We start from the raw sequence: 22094 nt of genomic DNA, 5'->3' as shown, positions 1-22094 counted from the left end.
AAATAGTAAATTAGAACATCATGGAAAAACTTTGCAAAAAAACATAAGGAAACATATAGAGGGAATGTACTAGAAGAGGAGCAGGAAGGAGAGAGAGAGAGAGAGAGAGAGAGAGAGAGAGAGAGAGAGAGAGAGAGAGAGAGAGAGAGAGAGAGAGAGAGAGAGAGAGAGAGAGAGAGAGAGAGAGAGAGAGAGAGAGAGAGAGTATGTGTGTATGCACGTGCATGTGAGGCACATCCCATTTCATATTTTGCCAACAAAGGGAAAAAATTGTGCTCTTAAAAAAATGTGAAGCTATAAGGCATAGCTGGCTTGACAATGCCACTTTTTCTCACAAAGCATGATGGACAATGAGGGGTAATACATTGATAATAAATGATATATGGTTTTACAAAAATGAAGACATAAGCATATGAATCGGTGGACTCAGATAAAACCTACCTTTAGTATCCACAGAGTGATAATAAATTATAGATGGGTTTACAAAAAATGAAGACATAAGCATATGAATTAGTTGACTCAAACAAAACCTACTGAGCTTGCGTCATAATTTTTAGTAACTTAAGAAAACATATCATTTCGAGCGAAGTATGCCATTTATCATGCACAAAGTGCATTACTTAATTAATTTTTTGTGAACAAAGGGAAGCAACATACATGCATTACTTAATTAATTTTTTGTGAACAAAGGGAAGCAACATACATATGCTCATAAAATGTCAAGCAAACAAGATACGTCTAATGAGCTTTGCAATGATGGCAACCATACTCGCTGATACGATCTTTTGGTATTATACAAGGCGAGACTGGGTTGAATGTCTAACAGCTCACGTAACACCAGATGATAGAGTCGAAAGTCAAAAGGAGAATTCTACGTCACCTTGCAGGAGCTCATCAAGCCGCGCTGAAGAAGGCCTAGTGGCTGAGTCTTGTAGGGAAGATCAAAACACGAGACGTATCACGACACCTAGCTCTAATGGTTTCCACCGACATGGCTGCTCTCCAGAGGCCCGGCGCTCTTCCCTTGCTACCTTTCATGCTTCTGATGGCCTTCTCAGTACTGTGCATGGCTGATTCTGATCCAGTCGAAGGTTAGTAAGAATGATTCGCAATTTTCAATTGATTTGTTTCACTGTTACTTGAGCCAGGAATGACGATATCGAGAGAGAGAGAGAGAGAGAGAGAGAGAGAGAGAGAGAGAGAGAGAGAGAGAGGGCACCAATTGTTCTCTTTGGATCAGTGGCTGCCCTGCGTGCCATCAGACGAAACCTTGGTGACGTCTTCAATCGATTAAGCAATTGGAAAGGTGACGATCCCTGTGGAAGCCAGTGGACTGGAGTTATTTGCTCTGCAGTTAATGGAAGGCAGCACGTTCAGGAACTGTGAGTGCAGTATTTTCATTGTCCCTGCAAGCAATGATCTCCTTTGCAAGTTCTTATGTATGGACTTGCATTTTAAGACATTCAAACTTGTGCCATGTGCACATTTGTGGACACAGGCACTATGGCCTTTCATATGTCTGCCTATAAATGTTCACTTGCACACGCTGTACACCCCCGTGCGCCTTCCTGTTTAGTCTTCTGAGTAATGCTTTGGACACTGCAGGCGTTTGCTGAACATGAACTTTACTGGGACTCTCGCATCAGATTTTGGAAACTTAACGGGACTCATTGTTCTGTAAGTAAAGGTGTCACGTTTCATGTCTTGATGAATCCATTCAGACCTTCAATATTCTCCATCATAAGCCTATTCAATTTGGAATTGAGCTAACAAAAGGATTGTCAGATTGTTTAAATGAGGGGCTTAATGTCACTGATGCTTGGACTTTTGTATTGCTGAAGGAATGTTATGTGGAATAATATTACCGGTTCGATCCCATCTGAAATTGGACTTTTGAGCAAACTTTATCTTCTGTCAGTATCCAATTTGTTTCTGTTCTCAGATTGTTAGATTGAAAATCTGGTCAATATTATTGCCGCTATTGGTCTAATGGATGCTTCAGGAAAACTTAAACAGTCAAGAGAGTTTACATACAATTAATGCAGATACTGAACATGGACTTGCAGGCTACTTAGTGGTAACAAATTGACTGGGACAATACCACCAGAGTTGGGCAACCTTTCTCAATTGAACCGGTTACAGTTAGATTCAAACAACTTATCGGGTCCTGTGCCTGCCAGTCTTCAATATCTAAATCAAGCACAACATTTGTCAGTAAATTTCTCACTTTTGCTAATAAGCCTCATGCAAACATATCATCCAGTTTATAGTTTTAGCTGAACCTTTTATAACTTAGTTGAACACAGCCACTTGAATAACAATTCTTTGAGAGGAAGTATCCCTAGCCAGCTTGGACGGCTCGAGTCACTGCTGCATCTGTAAGTTGCTCTTCCCCGGCTTTAAAAAAGAGCTTCAATGCCCAGGAGTTTAGCATGTTTTTTGGTTTTACCTCATTGGCCTCAATTGAGTGCAGCTTATTGGACAACAATGATTTGAGCGGGGAATTACCACCAGAGCTGTCGAATATCTCCACTTTAATAATTTTGTAAGTGCTTCTGTCAAAGCAGCTTGTTTTTTAGACTGGAGCAGAAATGCCTGGTGAGAATAGTTTTGTTGTGGGTGATGCAGGCAACTTGACAACAATCATTTCCATGGCTCAATACCCTTGAACTACTCAAAGATGCGTGATCTCAAAAAATTGTCAGTGATCCTGATCTTATCAAGCTTCTCTTATCTTATCCACTTTTGGCTTTTATCAACTTTCCAGTCTTTTATATTGGATACTTTCCTCTTTCAGAGTTTTTCAGATTGAATTGAGAGAATAGCCCCAACACGTTGAACCACAAAGTGGTTACACATTTAATCTGCAACCAGACAACCCTACTCTGACAATTAGTTGTCACGTTTCCCATCACCAGTTCTGATTAGTGTCATAAATGCAGCTGCTAGATATACAGTGGTTGGGGAGTCTCACAGAGTTTAGCAGGCAGATTTGCTGTCTGCACAGATTGACAGTGTTTGCAAGCAGGATGTAGCTTTATTCAGTAGTCACTCTTCTGGGGGGCACTGGTAAGTGTGAGGCCTAATTACTCAGGCACATTCTGTACCACAGAGAGGATTGTAGATTCAATGTTCAATAAAGCTGAGCATTGTTGGCTGTACCAAGGATCTTCCTGTCATGGGACAGACACTCATAGTTTGAGGCATCTTTGTTAGGCATGGGTCCATGGAAGGTGGCATACTTGATGGTTTAGGACTTGGTGGGAATGATTGATATGCATCCAATCAATGGGCTACATTGGTGGTTGGTGAATTACACCCACCCTTATTTATATGTCTTTTGTTCTAAGCTAGAAAATGAAAATTAGACAGGTTGGATTTTTTTCCGCCAGTGGATCCTGCTTCTCAAATTTAAAGGAAGCCATCATCCCCATTCCCTTCCTCTTAGAGCACTTAAAGCATCCCCCAAGCTTCCTCGAGTAGTCTCTCAAAGAGCAGATGCTCCCATATGGCTGAGATAGTATTTTTTCAGGAGCGTTGCTCAATCATTGGTCTGCATCATGCCTTGCAGACCATGCCAAGCTACTATGTTGTTAATCGTTGCTTATATTAAACTCTTGTATGTCCTGCCTACTACTCTATTTATGATTATAATAGTGCTAAGCATTCAACTACTGGTTGTAGCCTGTTTATGCTTATGTACAGTTATGAGCTGAGACCATTGATCACCGTCAAGCTCAAGGAAGTGAAAATGCAATCCTTGTTCAATTTTCTATACGATATGCAATAAATGTTGATGATTATGAAGGAAAGCACTAAAACGGCTGAGGATTGTGCCACGTTTAATGGTAACCAACAATGTACTCCTCGAGAGCTTGAGGAGGGCATGTGGGTTGACTATGATTCAATGACTACTGGCAAGTGCTATAAATTTCTTCAAGGTATTGTGGTCCTTTTTAGGTTACCAAGATGATGAGTAGTATATCTTAGGAGCTGGATTTATTGTTGGAAATTCGAGTGCACCCTATGTTCCATGTTAGTTATTTGAAAGAATGATTGAAACAAGGTGAACTGATAGTTCTGATTGAGGAACTCTTGCAGCTCGAGGATACTACTGGCTATGTTACACTCAAACTTGAATTGGTTCTCGACCTTAGTATTAAATGATCCCATTGGATTGTTTATCCTGAGTATCTAATCAAGTGGAAAAACCACCCAGAAGTGGAGGCTACCTACGAGTTAGTAAGTTTGTTGAAGGGTTGTTTTCCCCACTTTACCCTTGAGGATGTTGCTAAGGACAACAATCGTTCATAAGGGGGAAAGTGTTACATCCTTGGATGTTTGGATGGGTACTAGTAGCACCGGTTACAGTGATCATGAAGTAATTTAGTGCGAATGCACTAAGGGTAGTTCAGGGTTAGGGAAGCCGAGTCCTATTTATAAGTCTCAAGGCCCTATCGTACACATTCATTGTATGATCACCACTCTTGAACTCTTGGCCCATTGGCTGACATTTCATCAGGATGATGTGAGTTGGTGGTATAGAACGGCTACTCTTGGGCTTGTAAATTCTTGGTGTGGAGAGGGAGCTTGTGGAGTGTGTGAGATAGTGCTTAACCATTGTACTCTTGATTATGGTAGTAGATTCCTATTCTGTGCTACATCTTGTGCAACATCTCCTTCATTGTTCTTACGTCTTTCATTATTTCATAGATTCTTGTGTTTTGGTCATGTTTGTACATTTTGTGTTTTCTCAGAGCAAACTCTAGCATCAGTTCACAGGTTCCACTTCTATACATAAAGAGTTTGCTAAGCCACTTGTACCCCACTCAAGTGAGTCTTCAGTTGCTGCCATTGTCCATCGTCATCTCCTTTTTCCTCCATGATTGCTTCCTCTTGGCTGACACTCTCCAGCTGCTGCCATCATCATCCATGACTTTTGACTGTTGTACTTGCTGTTTGAGCAGGCCAACTTGCTGTTGATCAGCTCCTGGTGGACATTTACTGCTATGTTTGCATTATCTTTGTGCCTCCAGCTGTCTGGTTATTGTGCTTCCTGCCACCATCACCATAGTAGGCTGGATTTGTAGTTTCCAGCCCTTCCTCATTATCACCTAGCTACTACTGGATTGCTTCTAGGGGTTGCATATCAGGCAGCACGGACTGCCATGTCAACATCCATGCCGCCAGCTATTGCCTTTTAAGTTTCCTACATTTTCCTTCATCAAGCTTTGCTTCAATTGATGGTTTTTTACCTTTGAAAATAGACAAGAGGGGAGAGAGGTGAAGGACCCAAGAGTACACACACAAAAGCAATAGAGACTTGAGAACACAAGGAGATAGGGCTGAAATCGTTTTATTCTTTCTTCCTTCTTTCCTAAATAAAGAACTCAGTCTACAATGTGATAAAAGACTAATCTAAAAGTACCACAATGTATGTACACGCAGTCACTAAGTGTGAACCCTCTAAGGAAAGAAGAGGTGGCACTATAAATGTGCCATAACCAAGGTGTGCCATAACCAAGGATAGACTATGTGGGTGTAGTCCAGTTGTAGAATTATATGCGTATCTCATGTAGGTCACCTAGCATGCTAGTGAATAATATTCTGTCACATTACCAAGGCATGTAGTGGATGCTAGCTCATGTAGGGCTTGACATCTCAATACTCGAGCTTAGCATGAGCTGGTGAACTCCAAGCATAGTCCTAAAGTATTGAAGCTTCTCAGCTTCCAAAGCCTTGGTGAAAATTTAAGCAGCTTGATCCTCTGTGTTGACATACACAAAGTTAATATCACCTGTTAGAACCTGCTTTTGAATAAACTAGTAATGGACCTCTATGTGTTTGGTATGTGCATGATACATTGGTTTCCTAGCCAATTGAATAATACTAAGGTTATCACAGTAAATGATAACCTTCTTGTCTACCTACAATGCCAAATCACCAAGTAGTTATGTAACCAAGCTACCTCACATGTTGCAATTGTAGCACCTTTGTACTTTGTCTTTGTACTAGGCAAGGCAACTGTCGGCTGTTTTTTGTTGCACCAAGTAACAACATCACTGCTAAAGGAAAACATAGAATAAGGCATAGTCCAATGTGGACTTGACATAGCGCAATGTGTCTCACATTGTATCCAAGATGTGGCTTCCATGGAAGCTGCATAAACCGACTCTCCAAACCAACTGTATCGTTATAGGTCTAGCCTAGTGATCGTCAATGGATAAGGCTGCCCACAATCTTTCAATACATTGTGATATTCTCAATCAAGTCACCCTCATGTACGAAGCTTAGCATTAACATCCAAGGTATAGAAATAGGCTTACAGTTAGCCATACCATACTTCTTCAACATATTCAACGCATACTATCTCTGTGACAACCATATGTCCTCTGGAGTCTTGATTATCTCTATGCCAAGAAAATAGCGCAGCTCTCCTAAATTATTTATTTCAAATTTAGTCTTGAGGAGATCCTTTACGTGGTCAATCTCTATCTCACTATTACCCATAATAATCAAATCATCCATATATATAGTAATAACCACAATATCTGTATTACTCTCATAGATATAGAGTGAGTGATCAACGTATGCTCTGCAAAATCCAATGTTGACAAGGCATTCTGTAATCCTATCATGCTAGCGTTGGGTGCTTGATTCAGCCCATACAAGGCCTCATGAAGTCGGCATACATAATTTGAATGATTCTTATCTATATAACCATGTGGCTGCTCCACATAAACTTTCTCTTGCAATTGCCCCTGCAAGAAAACATTCTTAATATCCATTTGATGCATGATCTAACCTTTTGATATAGCCACTGCTATAACAGCCCTTATAGTGGCTATTTTAGCCAATGGAACAAAGTCTCCTTATAATCAATACCACGAGTTTCATATCCCATTTGGGAACAAGTCATGTCTTATAACGCTCAATAGATCCATCTGACTTATGCCGACCTTGTAAATCCAGCCAAGGGCCAGACGCCTCCCCTCTTGAATGGTGAAGAAAGTTCCCTGCGGGACACTGCCCACTCTGCCTACCACCTGTAGGGGGATACCTGTCGGTGAAAACTTAGCGGCCCATACCTCCCCGAGCTCTACCGTCTTTCGTGCCGGGGGGCCAAGCTACTCCTGATAGTTCGGGTCTATAAGGAAATCAACCGACTTCTGCCAGTTGATTTTCGCTCCTGCTGTAGTACAGAACACCTCGAGAGCTAGTCTCACCCTCTCCAGCATCAACTCATCGTCCTCTATGTAAATGTTGTATCATCTGCATACTCTGAGTCTAAAAGCTGTGTCTCCTCTCTCACTAGAAGTCCGAGGCCGCGTAACCCACTCACGTGATCTGAGGAAGTGAGACATTGCCTTTGCAAAGAGTAGGAACAGATATGGGGCTAGTGGGCAGCCTTGCTGTACCAATCTCTCTAGCCGAAACTTCTCCCCTCTCTTGCCATCTCTGAGAACCCTGCTAGTGGCTGATTTGTAGAGTGCGGAGACCCCATGGATCCATGCCTGGGGGAAGCCCAACCTCTCCATGGTGCCCTCCAAGAAGTCCTAGTCTACCCTATCATAGGCTTTCTCAAAATCCAGGAGTAGTACCGCCAATCCTGACCACTGTGCTGGGCCCACTCTGTCGCCTCAAAGAAGGTAAAGACATTGTCCAGGATGCTCCTATCCCAGACAAAGCCTGTCTGTGTGTCATGAATGATGTCTGGAAGCACAAGGCGGAGTCGCCTATCAATCATCTTTGCCAATGCCTTATAGACAACTAGCAACAGGGTGATCGGTCTCCACTAGGATAGCTCCAAGTGGTCTTCCCCTTTGGGGAGGAGACTGATAACACCTGCCGATAAACTTCTTATGGCATCCAACCTGAACTGAAAATCTCTTGGAAAGTCAGCAATAAGGGGTCCTTCACTACCTCCCAGAAGGTGGTGAAGAAGGCCTTAGAGAGGCCATCCTCTCTCGGGCATTTCTGCTCGTCGTATGTGGAAAGCCTTCTCTAATTCCTTCTCTGTGAAGGGGCTGGGAGGGAGGGTCCCATCTCCTCTGTGAGGGACGGGATGTGATCCCAGACCTGCTGTCTACAACACAGTCCTCTGGTTGAGGTTGTCTCCTGCTGGAAAAGGTGTTTGTAGTAGTCAGTGGCAATCTCCATCATCTCTTTTGGTTTAGAGTGAATCCTCCCATATTGATCCCGAAGGCTGTGTATCTGCTCTCCTGAGGTGCGGGGCTGGTGTGCCTGAAAGAACTCCCTGCACATCGTGTCCCCCTTCTGCGCCCAGAAGGCTGCTGAGGTGGGGAATGAAAACTCCGAGTGCTTGTCCTTTAGACCGGCGATGGCTACTCGTGCGCGCACTTTCTGTGCGTGGAGGATGGGATCCCTGGTGTCTCCTGTAATAATCTCTGCGTGGCTGCTAGGTCCCGCAGTGCTCTCTCCTCTTCCCAACACTGCTGCCTGGTCTGTAGGGTTGCCTCCTAGCAGACACTGATCGACTCGGCTAGGACCTCTGCAACCTCCTCTGTGATGCGGTCCCTTCTACTCCACTCCCTAGTCCAAATGTGCTCTATTTGTCTCTTCACCTCCTCTCTCCTGTAGATCGAGTCGGGGATCCGACATGATCGTGTACCTAGGGAAGATGCAGGGGGGTCAAGTGTGAGGAGGACCGGGTAGTAATCAGACAGAGTGGTGCCAGTCAACTTCCCTATCTGGCCTTCGCGAGAGCATCCCCACTCTCCCACATAAAACCTATCTAACCGCTCCAGCAAGACTCCGCCTAGCCGCTTGTATCCCCACGAGAAGTCCAATGACTTTTCCCTCCTATGAAAAGCTAGGTCTGTCCAAGCATCCCGAGCTCCTACTGCCAGTAGGAAGATCTCCCATGCCTCTTGCTTCTCCCCAACCATACCCTGGTAGTTTCTACCTCTACCCTACTAGTCTTCTAAGGCCTCCAAGTTGTTAAAGTCTCCTCCAACAATCTAGGAGTCCACCTCTGGGAGTCGTGTTGCAATCTCCACCCAGAACCTATTGCATGCCCTGACCTCAGTGGGGGCATAGACATTGAGGACTTCGAGGCATGAGTCTCCAATATCCAACCCGACCCATAGAACTCTCCTGCCACAATCGCCCTATGATCCTGTACGCAGGCGGTAGGACTCGGGCCAATAGAGGTGCATATGCCTCCACTCTTGTGGTGGGCACGGATGGCGTACTCACAGTAGGTGTGTGACCTGCCTGGGAGAACCTTTCCTGCCCGATGGGCCTGGGAGGGGGTAAGCTTGTGCTCCTGTAGAAGTAGGATATCTAACCGTCCCGCAAGGGCCGGCTACAACTCCTGCTGAACAATCAACTTCATGGAACCACGTGCCCCACTGTAGTGGAGACTATTCACATTCCAGGATGCAAGGTGTAAGCTCATGGGAAAACCTGTGAACTGACCGAACAGGCATCTGTTCGGTGTGGAGGCTGTTGATGAGGAGGAAAAACTATGGGGCATGCAAGTCCTCTTTGTAGCGGGCTTGGACGGTGAACTCCAGTTCCCCATGGTGGCCCTCGGGCGGACCATAAGGGTGATAGATGCTCCAAGTGGTACTACCAATGCATCTATGAGCCATGCTGAGAGTCGTGACGATATATACTGGTAGAAACAGGCCGCCTGTGCCAGGGGCCACTCGATCACATCCCTCGGAGCTCTCCACTGTGGAGGGGCTTGAAAGATAATGCTCAAGCGTGGGACTTAAGCACCAGCCTACCAGTTAATGTCCATCATGCAACTAGACCACTACTATGCAAATAATGCCAGTCCTTCTTCCATCCACTGGGAGATGTGGTCCGCTACCTGGATCTTCAACTCCTCCTCTATCTGTGTTGTCGTCCAATCCCTTGAGTGAGAGGACTGAAAGAAAAAAGCGTAGTTTGGTCCATCCGGTGGTGCTAGTAGATGGACCTTGCCCCTCCTTGACTTATGAACTATGAAGATCCCCACCTCTAGAGGTAGTGGGAACTCTCCGCGCTCCGCAACTCTCAGGTAGAACCATGGGCCACTGCGGAAGAACTCCTGTGGCAACAGTTGTGCCTATCTTAGGAAATTGTGACAGGCGGTAGGGGCAGATGAGCTGGTGGTTGTGTGGGAGGGGGAAAACTGCTGGTGCGAGGAGGATGTAGGCGTGTGTGGCTCGGGGTGGGGTTGGGGGGGATCACTTGAACTGGGTGCGGATTAGGGGGTGCTCGGTAGGGGAGGTGGTGGGGGAAAGAGAATCAAGGGATGGTGGGATGGTCGAAGGTACGTGGCGGGTGTGGGGGGGGCTGTGGGCCAGGGTCAGTTGGGGGGGTATGGGAGGTGGGAGGGGGTGGGTGTGGGAGCTATGGGATCTTAGGTGAGGTAGTCTGTGGCGCGGGTGGTGGATATGGGGGACTGCGGTCCTACCAGGTGGGGTAGGCAGGGGGGCTGCAGAGTGCTTTGCCGAGGGGCCGTCGCTCACCCTCCTGCTCTCTGCTGTCGAGGCTGTGTTTGAGGAGTTGGCTGCAGCCCCCCCTACTGTCTCCCTCTCTATCGTCTCTGGACCCATATGAAGCCATTAGCATTCACCTACGGGCCTGTCGGCAGAGCCGCCTTGGCTCTAAAACACGTGCAATTTGCTGCCTAATGCCCAAAGTCGTGGCAGTGCAGGCACTGCCCTAGTTGCCCAATCACAATGACCTGTTGCCTAAAGGAGTGACCTCTTGCCTCAATCTCCATGAACTTTGGTATACTCTTTGTGTCTTTCAAGGCCACTTGTACCTTTGGGACTCTTGCAGCTATCATTGCATCCGTGAAGGAGGCATAAAGAACTGTGCCGAAGAGCTGTCCAAAGTCCTCCACTAACTGGTGGTACTCTACCGCCAGTCCGGGGAAAAGTAAGGTGATTGGATGTCTGAGAAATCTGTTATGGAGCGCAAATGTCTTCACTGTGAAGCTGCTATACCAGGGAACCATGTAAATGACCCCCTTCGTGGAGGCATAGGACGAGCTCTCCACTAACTCACGAGCTGCATCTGCAGAGGTGAGTCGAACCATGAAGATCCCTTGACCCATGAGGACTGCCTCCGCGATCTGCGTTGTGTCAATCTGCAGTGTGGAGTGGAGCCAATCCCACAACTGGGCCCTCTATGGGGAGTGTTCAACGACATGACCAAAGATCGCAGTTTCTTTCAACTCCAGCTCTGTGGCACGGACGACTAAGAGCTGTTCCTTAGAGAGGATGATGCACAAGGTTTTTGACTGGGAGACACTCGCAGAATGCACCGGCGTCTAACCAGAGGTTTCCATTGCGCGTCCCTGCTAAGAACCTACTTATCACGCTGCTGTGCTATCGGAGGAGGGAGTTGCTGCAGGGGGGAGGGAGTAACTGAGGGGGGGGCAATGGTGAGGAGGGGGGGGGGGGGGGGGCGGGCGCGGGTGGTGGGTCTATCAGACGGGGCAAGGGGTTGCAGAGCAATAACAGGTGACGGGGGTTGGCAGCGGCCAGGAGCAGGTGGGGTGGTGGTCGGGGGGCTGTAGGTCAGGACCAGGCGAGTTGGCGGCGGCCAGGCACAGGTGGGGTGGTGGTTGGGGGTTGCAGGGCAGGAGTAGGCGACAGGCAGGCTGGCGGTAACCATGAGTAGGTGGGGTGGGCGCTGTGGGGCAAGGGTAGGCGACGGGCGAGGGCTGGCGGTGGCGGGTTGGCGGCGGCTAGGAGCAGGTGGGGCAGGTGAGGGGGAGCAGGTGGGCTGATGCGAGGGATCAGGCGGGGGAGGGGGGGTGGGATAGTAGACGTGGTGCGACGGCAGAAGTTTTTTTTTAAACTTCGTTCCCGATAATTTCAATCTCTGCTAGTAGAGTAAATATTTGTTCAGACTTGTTTTTTCTTTGAGAAGAGGAATCCAAGCCAAGGTTCTTTTCTTCAAGTATCAATTGAAACTAGCCTTCCTCCTTGAATAGGGTGGTAAATAACTTGATTAAGCACTAATTACAGCAAGCATAAGATTCACATAAACTGAAGATGTACACTTTATCACCTTAATCTTGGACATTGGACATCCAGTTGGCTCCAAATTGGTGTCCCTTGCAGTATTTATTTATCTTATATTTCAAAAGGAAGGAGTACAACTGAGATCCTCTGATCTCCTCCACTAATCCAAGTGCTCCTTGCTGTCAAAACTGACTAGTAATCCTTTGAACCAATTTTTCCCTTGGTTTGCTTGGGGATTGGCCTTTACCCTACTCCTTGAAAGACAAATTCAGCCCCAAATCTGATATTTACTGGTTGGCCCCTTAAATCTCCTTGAAATCCCTCAATTTCAGCTCTTAGAATTCAAGTTCTAGGCTCTCAATTCTGAGCATGCATCCCGAGACGGTTGTCAAAACCCTAATTTCTATTGTAAATTGGGCTTTACAACAAAGATTGACTGAAATCTCTTCCTCTGATGACTCAAACTGTTGGAAAATGCTGAGATAACTTAAGAGATGGCTAGGGGATGAGAGAGAATGCAGTAGAGAGAGAAAATTTCAGAGTTTCATCGCGAGAAAATACTGAAGAGCAATTGTTGCCTTGTTCAAATAGCCATGGAAGCTGTCATCTACAGCTTAGGACCACTAGAAAGACTGCTGCCCCCTCGTATATGCTGTCACCTATGCCAAAAAGACCTTGGGCTGTTGTCACTTGCTCCTGGAGGGCTCCAAATTGCATTTCCTTGCTTTCTAACAATCTTATTCTCTCTCACAATAGTTGGAATAGACTTTCATTGGCTCCTTAAAACGTTTTTTTCACTTGTGTAGGCAAGTTTTGCCAAGTGGCAGCCTTCTAATCTCATTTTTCAACATTATCTAGCTTATTAAATTAATTTTCAGAATATTAATTTAAAAAAATTAATTTCAACATTATCTAGCTCATTAAATTAATTTTCAGAATATTAATTTAAAAATTAATTTAATAATTATTCTAGTGCTCAAAAATTAATTTTACTAGCCAATAATTAAATTGGCTAGGCCAATTTATCTTTCAAGTATCGCTAAGCAGTTATTGGTCCTTAGAGGGGCATTAATTAATTAATTAATGTGTAGTATCTAATGTCACCACTGACATTAGTGGCCAATAAATTAGTCTAGATCCAAATTTGACACCAATTACCACCTAGTACCCATCAGACATATTTAATTACAACTTTTGCCTTTGATACTTGCTGCATCCTCAGAGTCCTTTGCTTGTTACTATGAAATAACTGCAATGTGCATCACATGTGCTACACAACCTTGCACATTTGATTAATATCTTAGTCAAATGTTATCGTTAAGATTAAAGAATCTCAAAATTTCGCATCCCCATGACAATCAATATAGAAATCAAGTCTACAAAATCAAAGATATCATTCCTTGTATTCATAGATGACTTCAACTTTTGTATTAATCTCCAAGTCTGTATAAGCATGCACACACAACATCATCATCATCAACTACCACATTGATAGACCCATGAGTTTCCACAATACTCTTGATCTTCAAGACACTCATTAATGGACAGTTCCCTCTTTTCACTTGGTTCAGCTTTGACTTGAGTTGTAGCTTTCTGGCCTTTGTGTTTACTTCGAATAGCCTTTCTAGATTCTTCTATACAACAACGGGAGTATCGGATTCGTACAAATAGCGCATCATGCTATCTGTGACACTGACAGATAGCCAATACATGACTTTACTTTGTGTCTTTCTTAGCCTTTATGTGTGCTATAGTAGCATTTTGCATAGGTATTTTGGGTGCTATTGCAATGTCTCCTTCAATGTAATTCCAAACATCTTTGCCTTTCAAGAAATTTTTCATCTTGAACTTCCATGCAGGATAATTGTTCTTATTAAGCTTCTCGCTAACAATTTGGTTAAAGTTGTTAGATATTTTGACAAAAAAACAATTTATAAAAAATTGCAATATGCAAGTAATTTGATACCGAGTGCACCACAACTAAACACACAGCCTTTTTTATTGATTGCACAATAATAACCGCAATTTGCAATCTGTATGCAGATGCCTTGTGTTTGTAATCCAACAAACACGTGAAACCTTGCAGATTCGATATTTGTAACCTGTGCACCTGTAAAACTTCCGACACAACCAAAATTGCAATATACCCAAAAACTATTGTCAGGAACATTTGCAGATTTAGAATGGAGGCCAAAATGACCCTAGATGCAAAAAATCACAACAAGCAAGTCCTAAAGGGCTTATCTGTAGTATATACATTATTTTTCCTTCTCACCAAGTTTCACTGCAATTGGAGATTGCAGCCGTGTTAGCCTCAGGAAATTCCTACAGCTATAACCCAAGGTCAATCAAGCAAGGTGGAAGAGCTTCTTACTTATTACTTGCTTGCTTTCGTGCTCCAACGCCTTCACCTCAGCCTTCAATCGAGCTCCATGCAGCTGTGGGATGGCTTTGATACTATGAAAAGAAACAAGAGGGGAGAGAGGTGAAAGACCCAAGAGCACACACACAAAAGAAATGGAGACTTGAGAACACAGAGAGATAGGGTTGAAATCTTCTTCTTTCTTCTTCTTCTTCCACACAAAGAATTAAGTCTACAACATGATAAAAGACTAATATGAAAGTACTACAACTTATGTATGCATGGTCACTAAGTGTGAACCCACTACGGAAAGAAGAGGTGGCACTATGAATGTGCCATAACTAAGAATGGACTACGTGGGTGTAGTCTAGCCGTAAAATCATTGGTATATCCTCATGTCGGTCACCTTACTACATGCCAATGAATAATATCTTGTCATATCACCAAGGCATGTAGTGGATGCCAGCTCATGTAGAGCTCGACATCTCAACAACTTTGGGATCTATCTTTGGTGGATGATGCTCTCTAACACTTTCCCTCAGCTCGCTCCCATGACTTATTAGCTGTTGGATTGCTTGCTTTTGAGCATTGCGTACATTCATTCACTCATTATTCAGCATTCATTCTTTCAATTAGGTTATACTTTTCCTTTTAGTCATTTTTGTACATTCTATGTTTTCTCAATGCAAACCCTAGCATATCTTCACATGGTATTAAAGTCGGTGCTCCACTGAAGTTTATCTTGCGACTATCTTGAAGGCTTGGCTTGTATGAGTGACACATGCAACACTTAACCAATTCACAATGGCTGAGACACCTTTCTCTTGGGAACCCATCATGCCTTCTTAGGCCTCTCTATCACATTGGAGGCTTCTAGGCAGCATTATGCTCTCAATGGGGAAGACAAAGCATCCTTTCCCTCATCTTCATCCACCTTACTAGATGTTGAGCAAATGTTAGACATGGAATTCACTAAGTACTTGTATAGACAACATCCCGACTACACTCCTCTGTCTTCAATCTACACTCCATTACAAAATGCACATCAATTAGAGTTAGCTGGTGAGGGTGGCCACCCCCCCATATAGGGAGGACATACCACATTCAGGATGACACCCTTGTCCTCATCACAGCCGGGCTAGGTGTTAGGTTTGTATAATCCTTTTGATATATTGTGGAGGATCCAATTGTAAGTTACCATGGAGACCATGATTGGTATCAGTATGGTAAAGTCCACAGAGGAGGCTCTAGAGGCAGATATATGTCTTCAGATATACCTGGTACATTGCCTTATGTTTCATAGAGGAGGCTCTAGAGGCAGACGTATGTCTTCAGATATACCTGGTACATTACCTTATGTTTCATATGAGCATGTTGATGGTGTTAATCAATCACAATTCCCTCCTATCCCTCTCTCTTCACATGATTCTTTGGGTTTCAACAGCTTAAGCAATAGTCCAGCTGAGCAGGATTATGGATACTAGTCAAGAAAGAGTTCAAAAGTGCAAAATTATTTTTGGCTGACCTAGGACAAAAGCATCTAAGATTTTGGGCTGAAAAGGGTTAATTTTTTCCTGGTGATTCCTCTCTTCCATTTTTGCCTCTTCTTCGCCTCAGCCTGATTGCTATGACTCAGCTTTTGAGTTAGTCTAGTCCACTTGTCTGTGTGCCTGCTCATCCCTCTGCAGCAACATCGCTTGTACCCTCTCTTTCTATCCATTTTGTAGAGTTGAAAGTGCAGCATTTATGTGTTTTTTATACCGTATGTCAAGGACAACTGGTGATGGCATGTAATTGCATATGAGAAGAAACAGTGGAGAATGACAATTGGGGATTGTTGTGCATATATAAATGTGGCAAAATGACCCTCTTGGTTTCTAGATTAGTTCAGATATGTTAATTTGGCAATGTAGAAAATGAAACTACAATGTATTAGGAGGTGAAGATTCTGGTGTACTGGTCACACTACAAGCAGTCAAGTTATCATTGTGTGATAAAAATAAAGGTAGTAGTAAGAGGGCTCAAAAATAGGATATTTTTAGTAAATTGCTGTTCAAAAGTCTAGGAAATCGTAATCTTACTTGGTGCAACTCTGGCGTGTAAGAAATGTTGTGCACATGGGTGGCAAAAGGACTTGGCTCCTAGATTAGTTGAGGTAAGCGAAGTGGAAGATGATTAAACAGCATTATTAAGAGATTGTGATGGTGGAGGTGCAGAGGCCACACTATAAGCAGTTAAGTTATTACCAAAGTAAAAATTTACTGAATGGGCCAGAATATCAAAGCTTTTTATGGTTAAACTTTTCACTATGTGGAGGTCACAATCTTAGTTGATGAATCTAGGCTAGGCATTTTCATTCCTGTCATTTTTGCAGGAGTTTGAGGAATTGTAATTTGAGTGGAACAATCCCAGACTTACTGGAAGTTGATACTCTGGAATATCTGTAAGTCCAGAAATCGATGGTTGTGGAATATGGTTTAACATTTTTAATGTGGTTGAGGTTATCACGTATTTTGTCACACTACATCAGTTTAAATTCTAACCTTTGCTTCTTGTGCGATTGCTCAAAAGGGATCTAAGTCATAACAACTTGATTGGTTCCCTTCCATCTGGCAACCAGTCTCAACATATGACGACCATGTAAGCTTCCAGATAGTACACTTCAATGTTCATTGGTCTATTGGGTGCGGTACGCTGTGTGAATGGATATACTGTATATCTGTATACACTCAACTTAATGTTTTGTTACTTCCTCTCTCCTCTTTTAGATGTTGCTTGTACACACTTTCAAGTCTACCACTAGGCAACTGATGGTGTTTGAGTCTTTTCAACTTAATGCAATTGTTGTATTCAGGAACTTGTGGGGATTTTTTTTTTGTTTGCAGTGACCTATCTTTCAATAACTTTGACGGGGAAGTGCCATCTGTCTATTATCAATTATTACAACTGGAGCTGTTGTGAGTATACAAAATCTAGGTCACGAGAGAAATGATCACATTGTATTTCCTGTTGTGCCTTTACTCCTTGTTTAGCTATTTGTGAAAATGGCTTCAACTTGAAGCAATTTATAGCTACTCTTCCAAGTATTTTTAACAGTTTTAGCTATGATCACAGATAGCAAAGATGTTCCTCTTTTAAGCGAGCTACATCTAGTGCTGGTAAACTCTTTTTGATTACAGATCTGTGCGCAATAACTCTTTGAATGGAACCGTTTTGGGAGGTCAACTAGTGCATAATGAATTTACATCTGCTGACTCGAAACTTATTCTGTAAGTGTTGTTTTACTCACTGTTTTGTGTAGTGAAATAATGAAAATATGATAAATAGAAACTGCTGCCATGTGTTGATGCTTTGAGAAATAAATTTCTTTTTCTTTTTGCTCGGGTGCATCAAACCAGGGTTGTCTCCGCTCATAGTATGGACTGATCTGTACGGTACGGTACGGTACGTATCCGTACGGTTTAGTACGAAAAAATGGGCACTTTTTGGCCACTCTCCTTTAAGTCTACAACTTTCTTTTTTTCTTTCTCCTGTCTTTTTTTGTTCCTTCTTTCTTTCTTATTTCTCCCCCAAGCCTCTCTCTCTCAAGCTTCTCACACCCTCTTTTTCTCTCAAGCCTCTCCTCTCTCTCTCTCTCTCAACCTTCTCTCTCTCTCTCTCTCTAGCCTCTTCCTCTCTCTCAACCATATTTGCACTAGTACCACGTACGAAAGGTTTGATACTATACCATACTTTAGGTACCATACCTTACGTATTAGTACCATAAGGTACCAACTTAATGGATACATCTTTCCCATTCAAACTGCACTTTGGGACGAGCTAAAGGCTCCTTATATTAATATGATTCTCCCATGAGATTAGATTATTTGAGATTCAAACAATCTCTCAAACTTCTCTCTCTCAAGCCCACACTTCTCTTATTTGTATGATCATGCATATATGATGTATCCACTCCTATCTATGTAGTTATAAGTTGTAGGTAGCAGTAGCGCATGTTGCACATGCAACATTAGGTTTTGGCATGTTACCCTCAAGTACTCATCTTATATACTCTAATAGCATTGCTATTTAGACTTGAAATATCTATTCTATTATCTTTAGTCCAAAATAATCAAGTTTTTTTTTTTGTACTAATATGGTACCGTACCTTATAAAATCTTAAGGTACCATTTAGTATTGTATTTTATCGTACCATACCGTATCGTACCTTTCGTACTTGAAAACTATGCATCAAACATAGGCTAGGGAGGATATGGAGAAATTGCAGCTTCCTTAGGGTATGGTGTGTACTTGGCCTTAGTTGATTTTAAATTAGATTACCCTGATCCCTGTTGAGCCCACTGGAAATTCTTCCAGATCTGGTCATTGCTGCCTGCCAATATTTGTTTGATTCAATTACAATTCAAATGACTCTGTAATTTGGTTGCTACTTTATAAGAAGTGGAGAATTCTTGTCACATCTTTCAAGAGTTTGAGATGGCATGGGCTGCCTAATGAGCTGCTCTATGCATATGGATGGTTTTAATGATACTTTCATAGCTTATTGGATAATGTAATACGGTTTTATGATGGCAAGAAATATTTTTATAATATCCTAAATGTATGGTACTTTTGTAACTTTATCCATCCGAGGTAGTATGGTCTTATGAACAAGCTCAGGCTTATCGTGAAATGTCTCTTCCACCTCAAAGACCACCATGGTGTAAGGCATATCCCAGAGATGTTTTTTACGTACATTCCCATCTTTTGGAAAGGGTGGCTAAATTAAGCATTCAGCTAGGTGAAGGAAGTATGACTACCCTTCCCATTATCAAAGCTTATCCATCTGAGGTAGTATGGTCTTATGAATAAGCTTAGGCTTATCATGAAAAGTCTCTTCCACCTCGAAGGCCACCAGTGTGAGGCATATCCCAGATATGGTTTTTGCTTACATTCTGGTCTTCTGGAAAGAGTAGCTAACTTAAGCATTCAGCTAGGTGAAATATGACTGCCATCCCCATTATCAAAAGTCAGGCTGGACATGTTTCAGCATACAGACCTATAAACATTATTTTGATCACCTATGGACAAGGCTTCTTATCAGCACATTTATTTAATACTGTAATTGGACCAGTGTTGATGCAGGAATTTCCATATCCAGAGTAGTTTATGTGGCTCAGATAAAAGCAATGAAAGATGTTAATGGCAAGCTATTGAAAAATATATTGAGCATGTCATTTGAACTTTTTCTCCACATGGCTGCTCTCCTCAGATCACAAATATCATTAATACCACCAATCACAATGGAACTACCCACATGATGCTCCATGGGGGTGTATTTCAAGAAATTGCTCTCACTCACTTAGACACGGTTGTCTTCTCAGTCCTTTGTTGTTCTCCCTACTAACTCATCTGATGTTAGCTTCGTTGTATACCCTTGCATTGGAGGTGAGCTACTTAGGGTGATTCTTCCCAATGGAAAATAATGCTTGGTCAGTCATTGGCAGATGATTCTTTTACACCCTTAAGTTTAAGAAATCCAATGTGGCTAAGGGACTCTTTGGATTATCCTCAGGTGTCTATATTAGAGTACTTAGAAACTAATTCTTATTAGCTTTATGGAACCAGGATTTGACTCGTGTAGGCTGTTTGGATACTGTTGTTTCCCATGGAATGATTAATGGGCACTTGGGCTGTTCTGTTCAGGTGGATGTGGCCCCATGAAGTTTGTTGAATTGGGTATCCAGTGACAGTAGAGATACCATGGAAGCCTAGTATACACTCAATCTTCCAATAGATAAGTGCTCAAGCCTTGGGGGTGATTTGATTGTCCACTTTTGGTGATGATACCACGTGAGAGTGTGCAACAGAAGTAGGAATAGGAACCCGGAGAGAAGAGAAAGATAGAGATAAGATGAATGCAAGAGATTGAATACTCTGATCTGAAACTATTACAAGGCTGCACCCAATCAACCCTACATGCTGTGGAGGTGTGTCAGGGGGATGCTGGATTGATGCCATAAGAAAGATGATGTAAGTGATGAGAGGATGATAGAGACGATGGCAATGAGCATGGGAGGCAAACAAGCTGCCTATAAATAGGCAATGATGGTGATGGTTGGCAGACCTGCTGCTGATGCCAAAATCAGGCTGATCTGATCATCTCCGACCTGCTGCCCATGCGTACAGCCACCCAGCTGTAAAATTGCCCGCACATGAACCATAAGTGGCAGCTCGGCAAATGCGCTTAAAATAGGCTGATCTGATCATGTTCGGCCTGTTGCCCATGTGTACGGCCACCCAGCTGTAAAATTGCCCATGCAGGAGGCATAAGTGACAGCTCAGCAAATGCACCTAAAATATGCTGAAGAACCAGTGTGAAATGGGCTGAGAGGTACTGAAACGCTGCACTAAGTGCAGGCACATGCCTAGAGCATGTTAGAACGCCCATGTCTCTATAGACTCTGAGTGAGCTCACAACCAAGAGATAACAACATGACACACTAAATGCTAACAAAGTCCTAGCTCAAAAAAAAAAAAAAAAACCGGTACAGATCTCTTTCCAATTATCTAGGATAACTCTTTTCTTTCACCATATGAGGTGTATGAAGAGTTGCTAAGCTTGTTCGTGAGTAGTGGATCCTAATGGAACCTCTTTTTGTAAACAAGCTCTAGTCTCACAACACCATCATACCAACTATTCAAGGCATAAACCCAGAGGAAGGTCTCTGTGTGGGCTTTGAATGTGGAAAAGCTACACCTACAGTTGCATGTAAAGCCTCACTAAACTGCATGTGAGCCTATACAATGGAATGTGGTTGTTGTGGCAGGTAGCTTCTATGATATTAGTATGGGTTGTCATCCATGGTGTGGCTGCTCCATGGTTAGAGATTATTCACATGACTTGATCACAACTCATACGTGATGGTGCAGGATATTCTTATTGTTCAAGGGCTTCATCCTTAAACATGTTTCCTCTTTCCCGTGGGTTTTGTTTTTCCTAGTGCTAAATATGGCTCTCACATGTTGACCAAAAGGCCTCTTGTATATTTGAGTTTAACTTCAGCAACCTTTACATGTGAGAGAGAGAGAGAAAAGCAGCCAAAATGGCCTATGAGGCAAAGTACTAATACATCTAAATAACTCAGGGCATCAAGGAACTTAGTGCAAAATGTTGTGCATTTTGTGGGAAAACTTCCTAGGCTCCATGTGGACCACTATAGGTAAAATGTCTTGAGTATAAAATAAAAGCATGAACAATAAAGAAAATTTTGACAAACTACATCACGTGGCCAAAATATGATAATGGCCAAATACATCTACTAGTGTAAGTGTGGAATTGGAAAACGCTACAAGGGGAGGCATGTGGAACTCATCCCATGATGTTTTGTATGGTTTGGTCCAAAACACCGTTTGAAGGTATGCTAGCGTTTGCACTTAGGAGACAGAGAATGTACGAACATGACTAAAACACAATAGTTTTCTCAAAAATACAATAGTGCAATATAGAGAAGAATATAACTTTGAAGAAATTAAATGAAAGTTGTAAATGAATGCTCAAAGCCAGAGCTGTCCAAATGCTGATGGCTCTTGTGGGAGCATGCTGAAGGAGGTGTCAGAGTGTGATGTTCACTAGAGTCGGATCATGAATGCTGTAATCACTAGTTGGAGTTGTAGGAGTAGGCATGCTGCAAAAGTGCAGCTTGTAGGAGTGTGTTTAGTAGAAGTCGGCCTCCAGGAGCAGTACAATAGCAGGTTGG

The 22094-nt window shown here is 43.1% G+C and overlaps 1 protein-coding gene across 1 annotated transcript in view; it reads left to right on the top strand.

Moving 5' to 3' along the window:
- Positions 1-757: 757 nt before the first annotated feature.
- The window catches only part of LOC148040292 (putative LRR receptor-like serine/threonine-protein kinase At1g06840), a 33442-nt gene continuing 12105 nt past the window's right edge, over positions 758-22094 (top strand). Inside the window, exons 1-12 of the mRNA XM_087698158.1 lie at positions 758-1091; positions 1241-1382; positions 1606-1677; positions 1842-1913; positions 2067-2210; positions 2307-2378; positions 2474-2545; positions 2629-2700; positions 16730-16798; positions 16927-16995; positions 17241-17312; positions 17535-17624. Of these exons, the coding sequence (XP_087554284.1) occupies positions 977-1091; positions 1241-1382; positions 1606-1677; positions 1842-1913; positions 2067-2210; positions 2307-2378; positions 2474-2545; positions 2629-2700; positions 16730-16798; positions 16927-16995; positions 17241-17312; positions 17535-17624 (1061 nt within the window). The 5' untranslated portion in view covers positions 758-976. The remainder of the gene's footprint in view (positions 1092-1240; positions 1383-1605; positions 1678-1841; positions 1914-2066; positions 2211-2306; positions 2379-2473; positions 2546-2628; positions 2701-16729; positions 16799-16926; positions 16996-17240; positions 17313-17534; positions 17625-22094) is intronic.

Source organism: Lygodium microphyllum, chromosome 2 (genome assembly GCF_053477565.2).
Source record: "Lygodium microphyllum isolate KBCC chromosome 2, Lygodium_microphyllum_v1.1.10, whole genome shotgun sequence".
In the NCBI taxonomy this organism is placed as follows: Eukaryota; Viridiplantae; Streptophyta; class Polypodiopsida; order Schizaeales; family Lygodiaceae; genus Lygodium; species Lygodium microphyllum.
Note: the sequence above shows the minus strand (reverse complement) of the source record. Positions and strands in the feature narration are given on the sequence as shown.